We start from the raw sequence: 16,370 nt of genomic DNA, 5'->3' as shown, positions 1-16,370 counted from the left end.
AGATGGCTTGGGAAATATTTGTTTATGGATTTAATCGTGGGCAGCTAAAAAGAAAGTAGACAACATACATGCCTTCAAAGAATATAATAAGGGGGAGAGGACAAATAAAAATTTAAAAGGATAAAAAAAGCCCTCACCATATGTCTGAACCATGCATAGCAAATTTTAGCTATACACAAATGCTTATGGTACTGTCAGAGTCATGGGAGCCAGGTGTGGCTAATTTGGGAGTACTTAATAAAGGCATTAATAATTAAAGCTGTGGTTTGAAGGAAGAGAGGAAGATAGCTTAGCAGATGGAAAGAGGGCTGATACTATTTCTGGCTGGGAAAGGTGGAGAAGGTGGGTGTGATTGAATAATGAAGAAGGGTGATTATAAGCCGCCTTACCTGCCGCATGGACCTCACATGACCAAATAACCCAAACTTGTGCTGCTTTCATGCTCCAGATTTCTAGCTCCCAGTAGCCTCCCCTTTTGCCTTCAAGGCCTTTAAAATAAGCCATTTTCTAGCTTTATTTTATATATTCTTTTATATATATATATATATAAATAGGCAGGCAGGCAGGCAGGAATCTGAGCCAGGCAGTATACCAAGTGTTGGGAGTAAAAATATAAGCAAAAAGAAAGACCAATTCCTGTCCTTAAGGAGCTTATGTTCTTCCAGTAAAAGGCAACACTGGAGGGAGGGAGGAGGAAGAGAAGGTACCCCTCCATGAAGAGGCAAAGTCATACAGTCAGAGACTAGGAGGGGAAAAGCATGGACCCCCTGGGTCCAACCCCAAAAAGGAGGGTCAAGAAAGACCTCCCCAATGGGAGAAGAGGGCCAACGTGGCAAGGAATATTCCAGAGTAAGAAGGCAGCTGTATCCTAATCAATTCAACAGGCCCCTTTGCAGCAAATGTACTCCTGGTTAAGCACAGCTTGGTCTTGGTATGTCACCAATTCCTACCCGTCTAGTGTGCCTTCTCAAACCCAGGATATTTTTATATTTGTACAAATCTTATTCCTGCATCAGCAGTGGTAGGTGCACATGTAGGCATTATTACTTATTGGTCTGTCTTTTCTCGACTTCCAAATTATCATCCTCTTCAGGGAAAAACTTGTCCTCTGCTTCCTATATAAACACTATGTAACACTGGAAGCAGCAAGAACTTTCCAAGCAGAATTATTTGTATGTCATTGTTGGGCAATCATTGCCTTCTGTAAGAGGACCCTTTGAGTAATGTATTTGGAAACTGTTACTAGGTTATCCCTTCTGTCATCACCTTCCCTAGGCTAAAAATCCCAGTTCCCTCAACCTTTCCTCATTTGCCAACCTTTTATTGGCATCACCTTTGATTAGCTGTGTGACCTTGAACAGTGTCCTTTTCTCAAAGCCTTCTTACATTTTCTCTACATCTTGTTCCCAGAAGGATCAATAAGCTATTCGAATAAAAGTCTAACCAGTTAGAGGAATAACTCGTCTTTATTTTTAATGATTATGATAAACTCAGTAGTAAACATTCACTACAATCAGCTAAACTTGTTTTGCAACTGTTTGCATTTAAATGAATTCATTTAGATGCACAAAATATAAGTTTTTGGAGTCAGTCTCCATGAGTCTTCATCTGGAATCTCTGACCATTCATTCTTGGCACTTGTAAAAGTGCTTAGCACAGTGTCTGGCACATAGTAGGGGCTAGAACTATGCTTTATCCTCCCTTTCCTTTATCCTCGCTGTTTGTACATCATATCTCCTCTGTGCTCCCCTGTCTCTTCTCACTCAATGTTATTTTGTTTGAATATAGTATCATGTAACTATAGAGTGAATATTTGACTATGGTAAAGCATCACAGCTGGTTTAACCATTCCTCTATTGCTGGACAATTGCCTGGTTTTCTTTTTTTTTTTTTAAACATAAATGATACTTCTCATAGCATCTTTGAACAGATAGCTCTTTGATTCAAACAGCACTCTTAGGGTCTATTCCCAATAATAGAGGGCTTAACAGTAGATTACTTTATATCTAGTTTTGTTCTGGTGTCCCCAGCATTATGTGCACTTCCTATGTAGTAGGCACTTAATGAAGAATTGGATTCTCCCAGTTAAGAGCAGCCAAGAGGGACTTCTGACACACACATACATAGTGGGTAGAGCTGCAGCTCCTGTTCTGCCCTTGGCCATTTGTGCCTCTTTTTTGAGGGCACAGTTCCCACTCAGTCCTTATCCTACTTCCTGACCGGGTAATGCCCTGACCTCTGTGGTCCTTCTGACCATCAGCTGGAGGGAGTGCTCCCAGTCTCACCCATTCTTGGGCTAATAGCAGGCCCTCAAGTTTACCAATTCATCTTGGAGGGAAAAGTGGGTAGAAACTACCTTGGCAGCAGGGCAACATGGACCTGGACCTATGCTTGCCTTGGTTTGGAGCACTCCTGGATGAAGAAAGTCCTTTTTCTCTAGAAGGGCCCATCTATATCCCCTTCTCTGATGCTTCCTGTGTCCTAGAAAGACACCTAGATCCTGGAGGGGCTAGTGGACAACTCAAGCCCACTCGGATAACCAGGCTGCTGCCATGATGGTGCCCAGGCACTGTGCAATACAGAATGGCACAGGAAGTCACAGAACTGCGGAATGGCCCGTGCCTCAAATTTGTGGTTGCCATCATCAGCTTTTAAGTCCTCAATGCCTCTCTTTCTCTGTCTCTCTCCCCCTCATCCTTTTCTCTATCTCTCTCCCCTCTGCTCTTCCTCTCTGTCTCTCTTCTTCTCTCTTCCCCTCTCACCACACACACCACTGTGACCTCTCTGATTACACACACTCAGAGGGCAGTCTTGTGTCTATGTGGCTTTACTTCTGCAATACCATATGTGAGTTACCAATCCTTTGGATAGTGCTAGTAGTGAGCAGCATGGACTATAGGGCCTAGAAGGACCCTCCTTAGGAATATCCAAGGACACAGCAGCCAGCCCAGGAACCCTGCCTGACCCAGAATCCCCTTTCCATCTTCCCTACCTTGTGGTCCTTAGTAATCTTTGCTGGATGGCCTCCAATGCAGAGAAGCCTACCATCTCCCAAGGAGGTCTGTTCCACTTTGAAAGAGCTCTAATTGTTAGGAATTATTGATATTATAGAGTCCAGTTGCCCAGAGAAATGAAGAGCCTAATGTAAGCACTCTGGTGGATATGGGGATTGTGTCGGAGGCAGAAATATTTGAGTTCAAATCCTGTTTCAGAAGCTTACTAGCTATGTAACCCTGGACCACTCACTTAATTTCAGTCTGCCTCAGTTTCTTCCATAAAGTGGGGATAATTGTACCTATCTCCCAGGGTTGTTGGGAGGATCCATTGAGGTAATCCACACAAGCCTGGACATAAATGTTGGCTCTCATCATGACTATTCATGATCAGATTGTTCTTTGAGACAGAACTCTGACTTCCAAGGGCAGAGGATCCAGCCCTGGGAAGGATCTTGGAGATAGTTCAATCCCACAGGCTCATTTTCCAGATAAGGACATTGAGGACCTGGGAGGTTAAAGGACATGATTGGCTGAGGTTACCCAGAGAAGAGATTTGTGATGATGCCTGTCTAGGCCCTTCTGTGCCCCCCAGACCTCTGCATCTTCCCTTGCACAGTCCAGCTTCTCTAAGACTCAGATTTCCAAACTCCTTGATAATAGGACTTGAGAAGGTTCATTGTCTAAATCTCAGTCAGCCTCTATATTATATTCAGCCCCAATGTCTCAATGTTTAGTTATTAAAGACCCTACTCCCTACCCCAAGACTTTAGTGTGCCTGACTGGCAGCGGATGCTTCTTCACACCCAGATGCCCTGGAGAAATCCCTTACGGCTTCTCTTATGCTCCATTTTCCAGGTGAATTCATAGCAAGTAAACATTTCAAAATTCCCTGTGCCTTGTCTGCCTTCTGGAAAGTTCCAGCTGAATAAAATTCATATTCTGGTATTTTGAGTCCCCCCCACTCCCCAGCCCCTCTCTGATTCTTGCTCCCTGAAAGAGAAGAAAACCTATCAAGGCAAAGACAGCATCGCAACCTTTCCCTCACCATCTCCCATGGGGCACCAATTGAAATTGAATTAGACAGGGATATCAGGCCTGCTCACTGTGATAACTGTGAAAGGGTTTTATTTTAAAACACCCTGACATTTGTTCACCCAGTTTCAAATATTTAGCTTTCTCCCCATTCCGTTCCTGGTGGGGGCAACTTTATTAATTGTTGCCTTTGATTCAGAGTTAAAGCTTGAAGGCCCTGATAACAGCAATGGTGGCTATTCTCACTGCGGGGCCCACAGCTAAAGGATTTCATTTTCTTAAAGATGTTATGTGTACACTGAGAGTTTATATGAAAAAAAGAGAGCTTCTTATGTGAGTACAACCAGCTGTTCCGTCCTGATAGGAGGAATATCTGATCTCTCTCTCTCTCTCTCTCTCTCTCTCTCTCTCTCTCTCTCTCTCTCTCTCTCTCTCTCTCTCTCTCTCTCTCTCTCTCTCTCTCTCTCTCTCCTTCTTGCCCCCCCCCATCTCTAGTTTTAAATTTTATTTTTTCTAGCACTGTTAATATCTGGATTTTTTTTCTCCCTTAAAAAAAAAGTTTGAAAAAGAGGTTGGAATAAAAGAGTACTATTCACCAAAAACAAAGGGATTTTATTTTTTCTAAAAGATTTATTTTTTTTAACACAGTCACCTATGTTTCCACCTCCTGCACAAGGTGCTGCAAAAGGCAGATAAATCCAAGTGACTGTGGCAAGCACATTTAATTTCCTTAAGAAGTTTCTCCTCCATGTGGAGGAATGTTCATCTGAGACCAAGAACATAATTGGCTGATTAAAGCCAGTGATCTCCATCTGGTTATGTTTAATGAGGGCCAGGACAAGGAATTGGTGATGGCCCCACAGGACCGTCACAGTGCATTGTAGAAATTAGATAATAGCCCAGGCCTAGCTGCTAGTAACAGTTTTGTGAATGCAAGGTCTCTGGGTGGACGCTACCTGTTAAAGCTAGAGATGGGAAAGATCAAGTTCTAGGGGGCTCTAATGAAAAACAAACCAGCATCAGTTTCTGGGCTATAACCTAGACTCCCTTTCTCCTTCTAAAAACCATGGCCACTTCTCTAGTGAGGCCATCTCATCTCTGGAATTCAGAAAATAAAGGAGCAGAGGTGGATCAGTGCAGTCCGAAAGGCAATCCTTGGCTCTTGGAGGAGGGCACGTACATCTGACCTCACCCACTTCCCAAAGAGGGGAAAAGTCTATAAGAGGATTATTTCTGGTCACCGAGGAATTCCAGCATGGGAACTGTTTTCAAATGGAGAGGAGTCAATCTTTGCTTTTATGTATGTTTTAAGGCATAAGCAAACATTATTCTCCAAGGGCCTGCCAGAGTGTAAAAGCTTAGTTTTGCCATTGAGAATCATGCAGAAATAATTCTGCCCTTACAAAAGAGCTGCCTGTCCCTTTTGTTTCTCAAAACCCATTCAAGTATAGTAGCTGTGGCTGATCTTATTTTTCTGAAGTTGTCAAGTTTTAGAGTTGGACGCCTGGGATTAGTTGTGCACAGTCCTGGCTGGCCTGGGCTCTCCAGGCCAACCCTCAGGCAGTCAGGTGCTAGAATCACCTACTTTGTCTGGAAGAAGGAATAGGCTGGCTCCAGTTAAAGGACCCCTCAACCTAGAAGGGAAAGCTTTGCCCAAGCTCCTTTTGCTAACAGGTTTTATATCTTGTTTTTGGAAGTTGAAAGGTGAAGGTAGTCCACAGCTCACCATTCTTCCTGACTCACACTATTGGCAGAGGTTTGTTTTTTTTTAACCCTTTTGTCTCAGAATTGATATTGTGTATTCCAGGACAGAAGAATGGTAAGGGCTAGGCAATTGGGGTCACACTACTAGGAAGTGTCTGAGGCCTGATTAGAACCCAGGACCTCCCATTTCTAGATCTGGCTTTCTCTCCACTGAACCACCTAACTGTCCCTGGCAGAGACTTTTAATAATCCTATATTCAAAAGGATTCCTCCAGCTCCCTTCCATTTATCCCAAAGCAAACAGGCTCCAACCAATTCCCATGACTCCCATCTTTGTGATTGGGGAAGTTTTCTAGGAAAAAAAATGATTATTTTTCATCATTTAAAAAATATTTCTTAGCAATGGACATTTTTTGAGTACCAGCAGTTAACCTTAAAGCTTTAGAGAAAGTTGGGTCATAGTCCCTCACAGATGAATTGCCATTTTAAATCAGGAATCTTGGCATTCACCTGATCATGCTTCGTTGCCCCTTTTGTTAGCTGAGTGACCATCCAAGCCTCTTTTCAGAAAAATGAACCTTGCTTCAGAAGCAAAAAGCTGGACAGACAGTCTAAGTTTGGGTTGCCAGGAATATTGATCCTGGCGAGTTGCTACCTTGTTTAAATAATCGGCCTCTGTCCACCAACCAGACTGCAGGTGGATTAATGGACTAAGCCAGGCTGTGGATTGTCATTTAATTATGAAGTCTTGGCCATTGGCCAAAATATGTTGAGCTACCACTCATGTAAAATCATCTCCTTCCCTCTCTTTTGTAGGTATTGCTGTAGCTCTGACTTTCTGAGGCTGCAGTGTAGACTTGAGGGGAAAACTCATTCCCTCTCTGCCTCTACTCATGACTGGCTTCCAGATGCCCACTCAGCACTCTTCCTGTTGCCTCCTGTGTCCTCCAGGGAAAGGGGAGCTAGGGAACCATAGCAACCTGCAGTGAGATAGGGAAGGGAGCCAGAAAGGGGGACCAGGGTTGAGGGAGTTGGACAATGAAGTGATTCCCATGAGTCATATCCCAGGAAACTGGGCCTCTTCATCCCACCTCCTAAGAGTCTGGAGAATCCCAAGGGTCTGGCTCTGTTGTGGTATTCTCTCCTGGTCTAGGGGAGTCCTAAAGAATATCGGTTAGTTATTGGCCAACAAGGCCAGTAGGTCCTGATAGAGACCCAAATGTGGGAGCCCATTGGCATCCAGGGGTCCCATTCAGAAGCCAGGAGCCAGGCCAGGCTCGAGGGGGAGGAGGATTCTTACCCAGAGTCTGAGCCAAAGTAGGACTCATCTCTGGAGGAAGATAAGATGGTGGGGCACGTGCTGTGTTCTGGTCCCTAGGATAGTGTTGGCCACCCAAGTGCCTTTTGCCAAGTGCTATAGCCATCTTTGAAACGGACCTCCTTAGAAATGGTGGAGAGGAATGCAAGTGCGTGTGCATGTGTTTGTGTGTGTGTGTGTGTATGTATATATATGTATGTGTGTGCATGCACACGTGCAAATGGCCTTCCCACCGCTGTCTGTCCATCCATCCATCCTTCCGGAATCAGAGCAGGACATCCTTGGGCTAATCCCACTGTTTCCTGGTCGATTTCAGGTGAGTCACCAGCTGGGGAATGTGATGGATCTCTTCACCACCGGCCTGTCCCTAGCGGGCCTGAAGCCTCCCAGCGACCGAGAGATTGATGGCATTGACCTTCTCCCAGCCATTGTGCAGGGCAAGGTGATTGACAGGTTAGTTACAGACAGAAAGGCAAAGCGCTCCAGAGGCCCCTCTCCCCCCACCCTCCCCGCCCAGGCTCTGGAAGTGGTACAGAACTGAGGCTTTAAAATCCCATCTGGCGATTGTGACTTTAGAAATGGGGAATTGTTCTTCCGCCGGGCAGATGAATGAGGGTGAGAGGAGAGGGGGGTGGCTTGTACGATGAGAGCACTGGGATTTTCAGGCACAAAACATATTGGCAGTAATGAGTCCCTGGGCTGTTGCGGCATCAGGGGTTGTGTGCAAACTTGGTGGAGTGTGTAAGAGTAGAGTTTAACCAGGGAAATCTTGAAACAGCGATGGAGAGGGAAGAAAGTACCTCAAGTCCTCCTGGACTTGGTCTCTTTCTGGTACCCAAAATGGTTAAGTTGGTATCAGAGTTATGGAGCCAAAGTTGGATTATTGCTTTGGCTGTTTGGTCTGGACAGACACCCCCACCTTCATCTCCACCCCTTAGTTATTCAGACTCCCTTAGCTGTCAGTTTGAGAGATGAAGGGAAAGCCCAGAATTAAAGCAGCCTTGTGATTACAGATTTCTAAAGGCAGTCTTCACAAAAATGAATTGAACACTGCCTCCTAATATTATATTTTGAGTTTTTGTCTAAATTTGTATTTTCCCAAAGCCCAACTTTTTTCCCTAGAACCTATGAGACTGTTCATTTGCCCACCAGGAATTACTTAAACTGAGAATCAGTGCCTAGGCAGCTTTTGGAGGACCGTGAATTTGAAAGCTATGGATGATATAAGGCAGCTAGTCAGTTCTTAGCTAGGGAAATGGAAGTGCCTTCATTAGGTGTGTGGGCTAGAAAGGATTTGCAGGTTTTTAAATCCTGTTAAAAAACAATTCCTTGTTTAATGGAGAGGGGCACAGAGATTCCTCAGCATCCCCCATTCCTCAGTTCCCCCATCTGGTATTGCTACACCCACAGGAGACTTCTCTATTTGGCCTCTCCATCTTTTCCCAGCCTTCCTCTAGACTCCTCACCCTTGGGAGACAGTATTCCCTGTTTAACTCCCTGAGTTCTGTTACCAAAGAACCCCTACCACGAGCCCCAGGATGACACTGAAGCTAGTGGTCACTTTTGGCTTCACTGGATAATGTTCCCTCTTACCCAATATGATTCCTGCCTCAATGAACATGTGTTTAAAATGTTCATTGAAAACTTTTTAGGGGGCAGCTAGGTGATTCAGTGGATTGAGAGCCAGGCCCAGAGATGGGAGGTCCTGGATTCAAATTTGGCTTCTGACACTTCCTGGCTGTGTGACTGGCCAAGTCACTTAACCCCAATTGCCTAGCCCTTACCACTCTTCTGCCTTAGAACTAATACACAGTACTGATTCTAAGACAGATGGCATGGGTTTATAAAAAATAAATAAATAAAGCCTCCCAGAACAGACTTGTAGTGGGCGGCCTGACTCTACTGCCTTTGAATCAGGAGTTAGCTTCCATTAAAGTATGGGCCTTCCTCATCACAGGGTCTTCCAAAGTCTCATGTAAACATGATTGCATTTGTCCTGTGACTGTATTGTTTTATCCTTTCTGTTTCCCTCTGCCACAGGCCGATCTTCTACTACCGAGGTAACGAGATGATGGCAGTCCGAGTGGGACAATACAAGGCTCATTACTGGACTTGGAGTAACTCTTGGGAGGAGTTCAGTCAGGTAGCCACCTCCCCTCTCCAACCCTTGGTTTAATGGAAAATTCCTGGGGGAAGGCTTCACCCTGTGACAGAGCACCAGAGGGCTCTCTGGCTTCATTCATGGTTGTCTGTGCCACCCCCCCCCCCCCGAAGGTCTGATGTACAGAGAGTGGATCACAGTATCATGGATCTGGAGCTGGGGAGGACCCCAGAGGCCATCTTGGCCAACCCACTCATTTTACAGATGAGGAAAATGAGACCCAAGAAGGTAAGTGTCAGGCCTTGTATTGACTAGACCATCCCCCTCAGAGACACTTGCACTTGCCATGGTCCATGCTGCCTCAGACATGACAGGGGTCTTCTGACTCTTCATTTTTTCCATCTCCTCATCCCTGTGTGTCATCCACATGATTCTTCTACCCAGCATGAAGAGTGCAAGAAACTCCTTTGATTCCACATCAGAGAGCTCCATTTGAGCAGTTTCCAGAAGCTCTAGGCCTCAGTCTCCTGAGATTGCCCTTCTGTCCCTTCCCTGATCCCTGAGACATCTCCTTTCTCCTCTTCACCATCTTCCTTGTTCTAGTGCAGGATGAGGTGCGACCTCTCTCCCTGCCAAGGCTAGTTTTTGACCTTGTCCCATATGCCAAGACCTTGAGCCAAAGAGAATCCCCCTCTTTCATCCTCCACTTCTCTCCCCACTGCCTACAGATATGCTCACATCTCCCCTGTTCCAAGAGATACCTTTCCTTGGTCATGGCATTGTGTTATCTTTTCTGCTAAACTTCTGAAGTGGTGATGGGGCAGAAGGGGAGAAAATGACTGTGACTGCCTAATTGCTAAATCCAACCTTGTTAAAATTCTTACCTGATATTTCTGTAGTGTCCAACTATTGGCTTACTCCCTTCTTTGAGATTCTTTTCCCTTTCTTCCTTGCTGTGACTTTGCTCTTTCCCAGTTCTTCTGCTCCTAGACTGGCCATCTTTTATCCTCCTTCCATGGTTCATCTTCCTCCCAGAGTGCCAGAGAGTTCCCTAGAACACACCACCACCACCAAGGCTCTGCTCCTGCCCCACCATCTTTAAAATGAGAATAGGACCATGTGTAACATCTGCCTGGCAGTGAGTTGGTTTGGCACCTTAGGTTTCATTGTTAGATTGGTTGGGGATATTTTCTCTATTGATGAAAGTCACAGCCCCTCAGTAACTAAGTACATGTCTTTGGCAAGGCTGCCCCAAAACAAGAGATAGCACATGTGAAAAATGAATACTAAACTGTAATAATTTTCACATGAAGCTTAAACCTCAGGTATAGAAGGTCAGCCAGATTCCAAGTTAAAGGAATTTACTCCCAGCCATCTCTATGAACCAGCTTTTGTTGGAGGCAGGGTAGAGACCCAAGACTTGTTTATCTGTAAACATGGGCTCTTCTTGGGTGTTGAGGTCTGTAGACTCTAGCTACCATTTTGGACAACAGTGATCCAATCATGTGGCAGGGAGAAAAAGGGCTCATGAATGTCTTTAAGACCCATCACTTCCTGTGAAAAAGTAATGAGAAAGAGGCTGAGATCTCTGAGCCCACCTCCTCAGAGACTCTGCCAATCAGAAATGTCTTGGGATGTCCAGAAGGGGCCTGAGGGATGGTGTCACGAGGAGTATGTATTCTGGTGTGCCTGCCAGGTTCCCAGACTCTTTTCTGCCTGCTTGGGCCTTTGCCCAGCTCTGTTGGCCAGCTGCTCTGGTTTGGCCCAGGTCCCTTTTCTTCACTCTTTTGCCCTGGTCATGTTCCTTGATATCCATTTAGATTATGGAGAGGTTCTACTGACTAGTTGAGATTTTCTTGATTGGCCAATTAATAAACTAACTTAAATTTACTATATGCTGCCTCTCAGTATTTCAGTTGTGACACACAGGTCCCTGAAGGGCGCTGACCCAAAGCCTGGCTCACTTCCTTTAGTACCTTTGATGGTCTATGCCCTGCAGATATAGCCTTTGAGAAGGTGGCATCATGGTATCAGCTTTACACCCTGGTCTTTCTTAGAGAAATATGTTGTGTTTGATGTTTAAGTGTATAATAAAGAAAAAGAGAAATAAGAGAAGGTAGGTTTAGGGCAGCTAGGTGACTCAGTGGATAGAGAGCCAGGCCTGGAGATGGGAGGACCTGGGTTCAAATACAGCCTTAGACATTTCTCAGTTCTATGACCCTGGGCAAGTCACTTAATCCCCATTGTCTAGGCCTTAGTGCTCTTCTACCTTGGTTTTGATACTAAGACAGAAGAGAAAGTAAAATTGCCCTCCTGGCATGGGGGCAACAGAGCCTCCAAGGGTTGCCAGGACATGTCAGGCACTCGGTCAGCTCTAAAGAGCCATATGAACATTGGGCATCTCCCTTTGGCAGGGGCTGTGGGTGTTGCTGTACCCTATGCTGCCTCCCCTAAGGGCAGAGTACAGGAATCTCCTGGTGTGAGAGTCCCTGTGACCTGTGGCCATAGGACATCCCTGTGTGACCAGGAGCCTCAAGGTTAAGTAATTTGGTCATATAGCCTGAGTCCAAGGCAGGAGGTGGTTCTGGGCCTTCCTGATGGCATGTGCCACTCTGTGTGACCCCTAGCAAGTATTTTCCTCTCTGTCTATCCCTCTGCCCACAGAAGGCATTGAATAAAGATTTGTTGAGCTCTCCCTTTTTTGGGCCTCCTCTGACCTCCTCCCTAGCCTCTTTCTTCCCTCCAGTGTGTCCTCAGCAAGGTGGGCATCAAAATAATCCTTGTAATGGATTGTTCTAACCTGGCCTTAGACATGGTTAGCAGTTCCCTAGTCCCCATCTAGCACAGCTAGATGGCTCTGTGGTCAGAGCAATGGGCCTGCAGACACTCACCAGAGTAGGACCCTGGGCAAGTCACTTAACCTCTCTCTTTCATCCACTGAAGAAGAAAATAGCAAAAAAACAGTCTTTTTGTCAAGAAACCCCTATATGGAGTCATAGAATTGGACACAACTGAAAAACTGAACAGAGCCTATCTCATGGGACAAAGTACACAGTTTTAACATAACATTTTAGGCCTCCACAGCCTGGTTCCTGCCTATTTATCCAGATTCATCTCCCATTATTCCCCTTGATGATTCTGTATCATAGACAAAGTATCCTCCAGCCTCCGCCTGCCAGCCCCCTTCTGCTCATACCATTTCTTGAAATGCACTCAAATCTCTTCTTCCTACCCTGAGCCCAGCTCAGGTACTATTTGGTCCAGGAAATCTACTCTGGTCCCCCAAGCTAAAAAATTGCCCATCCCACCCCAGATTTCCCTAGAGCATTTTGTCTTGACTCCTTTATTTAGAAGAGTATGATATTCTTTTGTCTGTCTCAGGTCTGAACATTTCTGAGATTTGGGAGTTCTTCATCAAAAACATTGTTTCTGTTTCTATTTCCACATGTTTCCCCGAGTCTTGGGTCCTACACTGCATCCTGCTCATGCCTTCTGTCTAGATGTTTCTTGCTGTATATTTGGTGACTAATTTGCAGACACCCTAACCATTAAGGTTGAACCCTGAGTACACCGAGATGATTAGACTCTCAGAAATGGAGCTGGCACATTAGGGGACCGCTTTGAATAATTTCTATAGCACGGTAATTGGTGCTGCAAGGTCATTGTGTCCATAATTATTACAACTATGTTATATTTTTTTATTAGAACTGGTAAACCCTCGGGGCAAAATAGATTTATTTAAAATGCCAAAAGCATCTGGGAATATGAAAACAAACACGTAACTTCCATGGTTGGGTCATGAATAGGTTGGGAAAAGGGAAGAAATGTACCAGAGAGTAGTGGTAGTTTAGGGTGGTGACCCCAGACTCAATTTGAGGTTTAATGGGTAGCTGGTGTAGGACAAAGGATCCCGGCTGTTTCTGTACCAGTGACACAGAAACAGATTATGATTTGAATTTGTGTTCTTCAAGGACAAATTAATGTATTCAACGGCAGCCATACAAGTTAACCTGGTGTCTTGAGCAAACAAAGAATGGAGGGAATTTGTTTTGTTCCCTTCTTTCTTCCCACCAGAATAAAATTGGACAGAAATGGACACGTGCTTGTTTACATTTACATGGCAGAGGGCATGGCTGTTTCAGAAATGCTTTTTATTTCTCCACATAGTGTGAAAAAAACAATGAAAGAATATTTTTCTATCTAACCATCCCTCAGAAGACAGAAATCAGCATAAACCTGTCCGTACCCATCTGAATCTGTACAGAACTACAATAATGGGGGCCAGTTATTCATTTCAAAGATTCCCCTACTGTGAACAGTGGCAGTTGTGCAATTAAGGAATATTTATTTCCTTCCAAGTCTTTGTTTAACTACTGGCTGATAAAAGTCAGCAATTATACTGTACATCAGAGAAATGATTAAAAATTCATTTGATTTCCTGCAGTTTGTATCACATGTGGTTGATGTGGGTAAAATTGGAACACATTAGTGGACAAAATAGCCATTAACAACATGTAGAGGAGGCAGGAGCTGAAATTTGTTCCAATTCTTCTCATGTCTCCCAGACATTAATTACAGCTCTTACATGTAAAAGATTTTGGAACCCTGGATAGTTTACCATTCTGCTCATTTTCTCACCTCCCTCTCATTTTCCTCCTTTTTACCCCTTTCACCAGACTTAATTGCTACTGACTGCCATCCTTGTTACTGGTGGGTTTGTTATTTATATTATTGATGGGGTTTGAGTTATTCTAGCCAGAGTGACCAATTTCATCCCGAGCAATGCTCAGTGCCTACTTTCATGGGACATCAGAGCCATGACCTGGAAACTTTTTTTTTAAGTAGACAAAATCCACATTTTGACTCTATCTCTAGCTAGGGAACCAGTTAGCCAGAAAGAAACCTGAGCCACTGGCTTAATTACATAGGTTTTTATCCTTTTGTACTTGGGCTTGCCTTGCCACTGATGAGATAATGATAGAAAGGATGCCTGTGAAGCATTTTCCAAGACCTTTAGGAAGATCAGGTAAGAAGACAGAAATAGCTGGAGATGGAATGGGGGGTGGGGGGATGGAGATCAGAATAGCAGGGAAATACCCTGGAGAAAGCAGGAGGAACAAAGGGGAGAAGCAGAAAATGAGGATGGAAATAGAGGGTTTTCCTCTTTTTTTTTTAACCTGGAAGTTGACAAATGATTGACTGAAGGTATCTCTAATTTCTTCCCCTCCTTTGGACCCTGTCTACCTGGTTCAGAAGTAACAGTGAGGTAGCACAGTGGAGAAAACGCTAGGCCCGGAATCAGGAGGACCCGGGTTCAAATGTGGCCTCAGACACTTCCTCGCCATGTGACCCTGGGCAAGCCACTTAATGCAATTTGCCTATTCCTTACCACTGGAGTTGTTACTAAGAAAGTAAAGGAGAAAGAAATAGAGAGGCAACTGGCTCAGTGGACTGAGGGCCAGACCCAGAGATGAGAATCCTGGGTTCAAATTTGGCCTCAGATACTGCTTAGCTGTGTGACATTAGACAAGTCACTTAACCTCCATTGTCTAGCCCTTACTGCTCTTCTGCCTAGACTGAAGGTAAGGGTTTTAAAAAATAAAAATAAAAAATAAAGGAGCACTTCCAAGGCTTTGTGGGAATGGATGCTTATTGGCTGATTGATGTGGACCAGGAGGCACCTGAGCTAGCTTTGAAGGAAGCCTCAAAAGATGAAGAAGCACATTTGTGGTTGTTCACTCCCGTCCAACTGGAAGCTTTCTTGGTAGAGATATCAGAATGATTTGCCATTTCCTTCCTTCTCCAGAATGCCTCCATTTTACAGATGAGGAACTAAGACAAATGGAAGCCTTGTGACTTGCCCAGGGTCACACAGCCAGGAAGTGTCTGAGCCACATTTGAACCCAGGACTTCCCATCTCTAGGTCTGACTCTCCATCCACTGTGTCACTTGGTACCCTAGTACAATGTAGGTGTTTAATAAGTATTTGCCTCATTGACTCTCTGCTCTACCAAGTTTCCAAGGCTACCAAATAATTTGGAGTTTGTTTTCTAGTGCCGTCTGATTTATACTGTTGGTCAGAGGGCTTCCTTCTCCCGAAAGTGGGACCTGAGCCTCCTCCTTTGGAATGTCTTGTTGGGCCTCGTCCTCAAGATTTCCAGCTCTCCACTTTGTGCCTCCTTAAAAAGGCTCTTCATCTCTCCTCCATGTCGCTCTGGCCCTCTGCCCTTCTGAAGACACCATTGTTCTCCTGCAGAATGCCAGAGGGGCTCTTCCTGCTCGGGCTGTTTTGATTGCCCTTCTCCTCCACATCCAGGATCGATAAACTCCAGGTGGGGATGGGGGAGAGGAGGGAGCCGGGAAGTCAAGTAGAGCCTCACAAATAATGACATTTGATTGTGGTCCTCTGAGCCTGCCAGGCAGCCATCGATCCCTTCTGCTTGAGAGCCGATAGAGACTTTTCACTTCACCCCTTTTTCCAGTCCCTTCCAGACAGTTAACACATTAGAAGCGATTTTTGTTCAGTGGGGCTGGGGAGCTGCTGGGGCTAACTTCGGCCCTTTCTGGCAACCGTCCCTGCTCCAGAGGCCTCAAAATCCCCCAAAGGACAGGGGGGGGGGCAGGCAGGCTCCAAGGGACATCCCCTCCAATACTAGGAGGAAGGCCCAGGTGCTTGGACTCCCTTTCTTAGTCCTAGCATGTTTCTCTGGCATGCGGGGCCCAGGACACTGTGGGGTCTCATGTCTGAATGGGCATGCTGGTAGGAGGGGCTCCTTCACTCTGCCCAGAGTGGTTCGGTTTCTTGGTTTTTATTTTTTTGTCAAAAAGGGAGGGACTGAAGAAACAAATCCTTCGAGGATAGGCAGGGCTCCTTGAACAGGTCCACATCCTTTGACATGCATTTATTCAGGGACCACAGTGTGCCAGGCTCCAGGCCCATCTGGGCCACAGCCCTAGACACTTCCTGTCCCTTGACCTGAGCAGCCTTGAGCTGCTCCCATCACTCCTCATTGGGAACATGAGGGGATCGGACCAGATTGGAGGGCTCTTTCTGGCTCTCAATCCACTGGCACATTTGTTTTCCCTTTGCCAAAGCCAGTGTTCCAAGTCTGTCCAAACACCTGTTTACAGCATGGCGAGCTCCCCGGACCAGCTTAGCGCATCCTCACCTTTCCATGAGATCCCTCCGCCCTCAAATAGCCTCTCCCTCCTCACTCCA

The 16,370-nt window shown here is 45.4% G+C and overlaps 1 protein-coding gene across 6 annotated transcripts in view; it reads left to right on the top strand.

Annotated features, from left to right (window-relative positions):
- GALNS (galactosamine (N-acetyl)-6-sulfatase) overlaps positions 1 to 16,370 on the top strand; it is a 63,123-nt gene that overhangs the window by 22,466 nt on the left and 24,287 nt on the right. For all 6 annotated transcript variants that reach the window (XR_008914994.1, XM_001376889.4, XM_056810879.1 and 3 more), the window contains 2 exons: positions 7,367 to 7,503; positions 9,091 to 9,193. Coding sequence is in view for 5 of the 6 variants with exons in the window: in XM_001376889.4 (XP_001376926.1) it covers positions 7,367 to 7,503; positions 9,091 to 9,193 (240 nt within the window). In the remaining variant the exon portion in view is untranslated. The remainder of the gene's footprint in view (positions 1 to 7,366; positions 7,504 to 9,090; positions 9,194 to 16,370) is intronic.

The sequence above is a fragment of the Monodelphis domestica genome, chromosome 1 (assembly GCF_027887165.1).
Source record: "Monodelphis domestica isolate mMonDom1 chromosome 1, mMonDom1.pri, whole genome shotgun sequence".
In the NCBI taxonomy this organism is placed as follows: Eukaryota; Metazoa; Chordata; class Mammalia; order Didelphimorphia; family Didelphidae; genus Monodelphis; species Monodelphis domestica.
The sequence above is the reverse complement of the archived record's forward strand: the minus strand, read 5'-3'. Positions and strand labels throughout refer to the sequence as shown.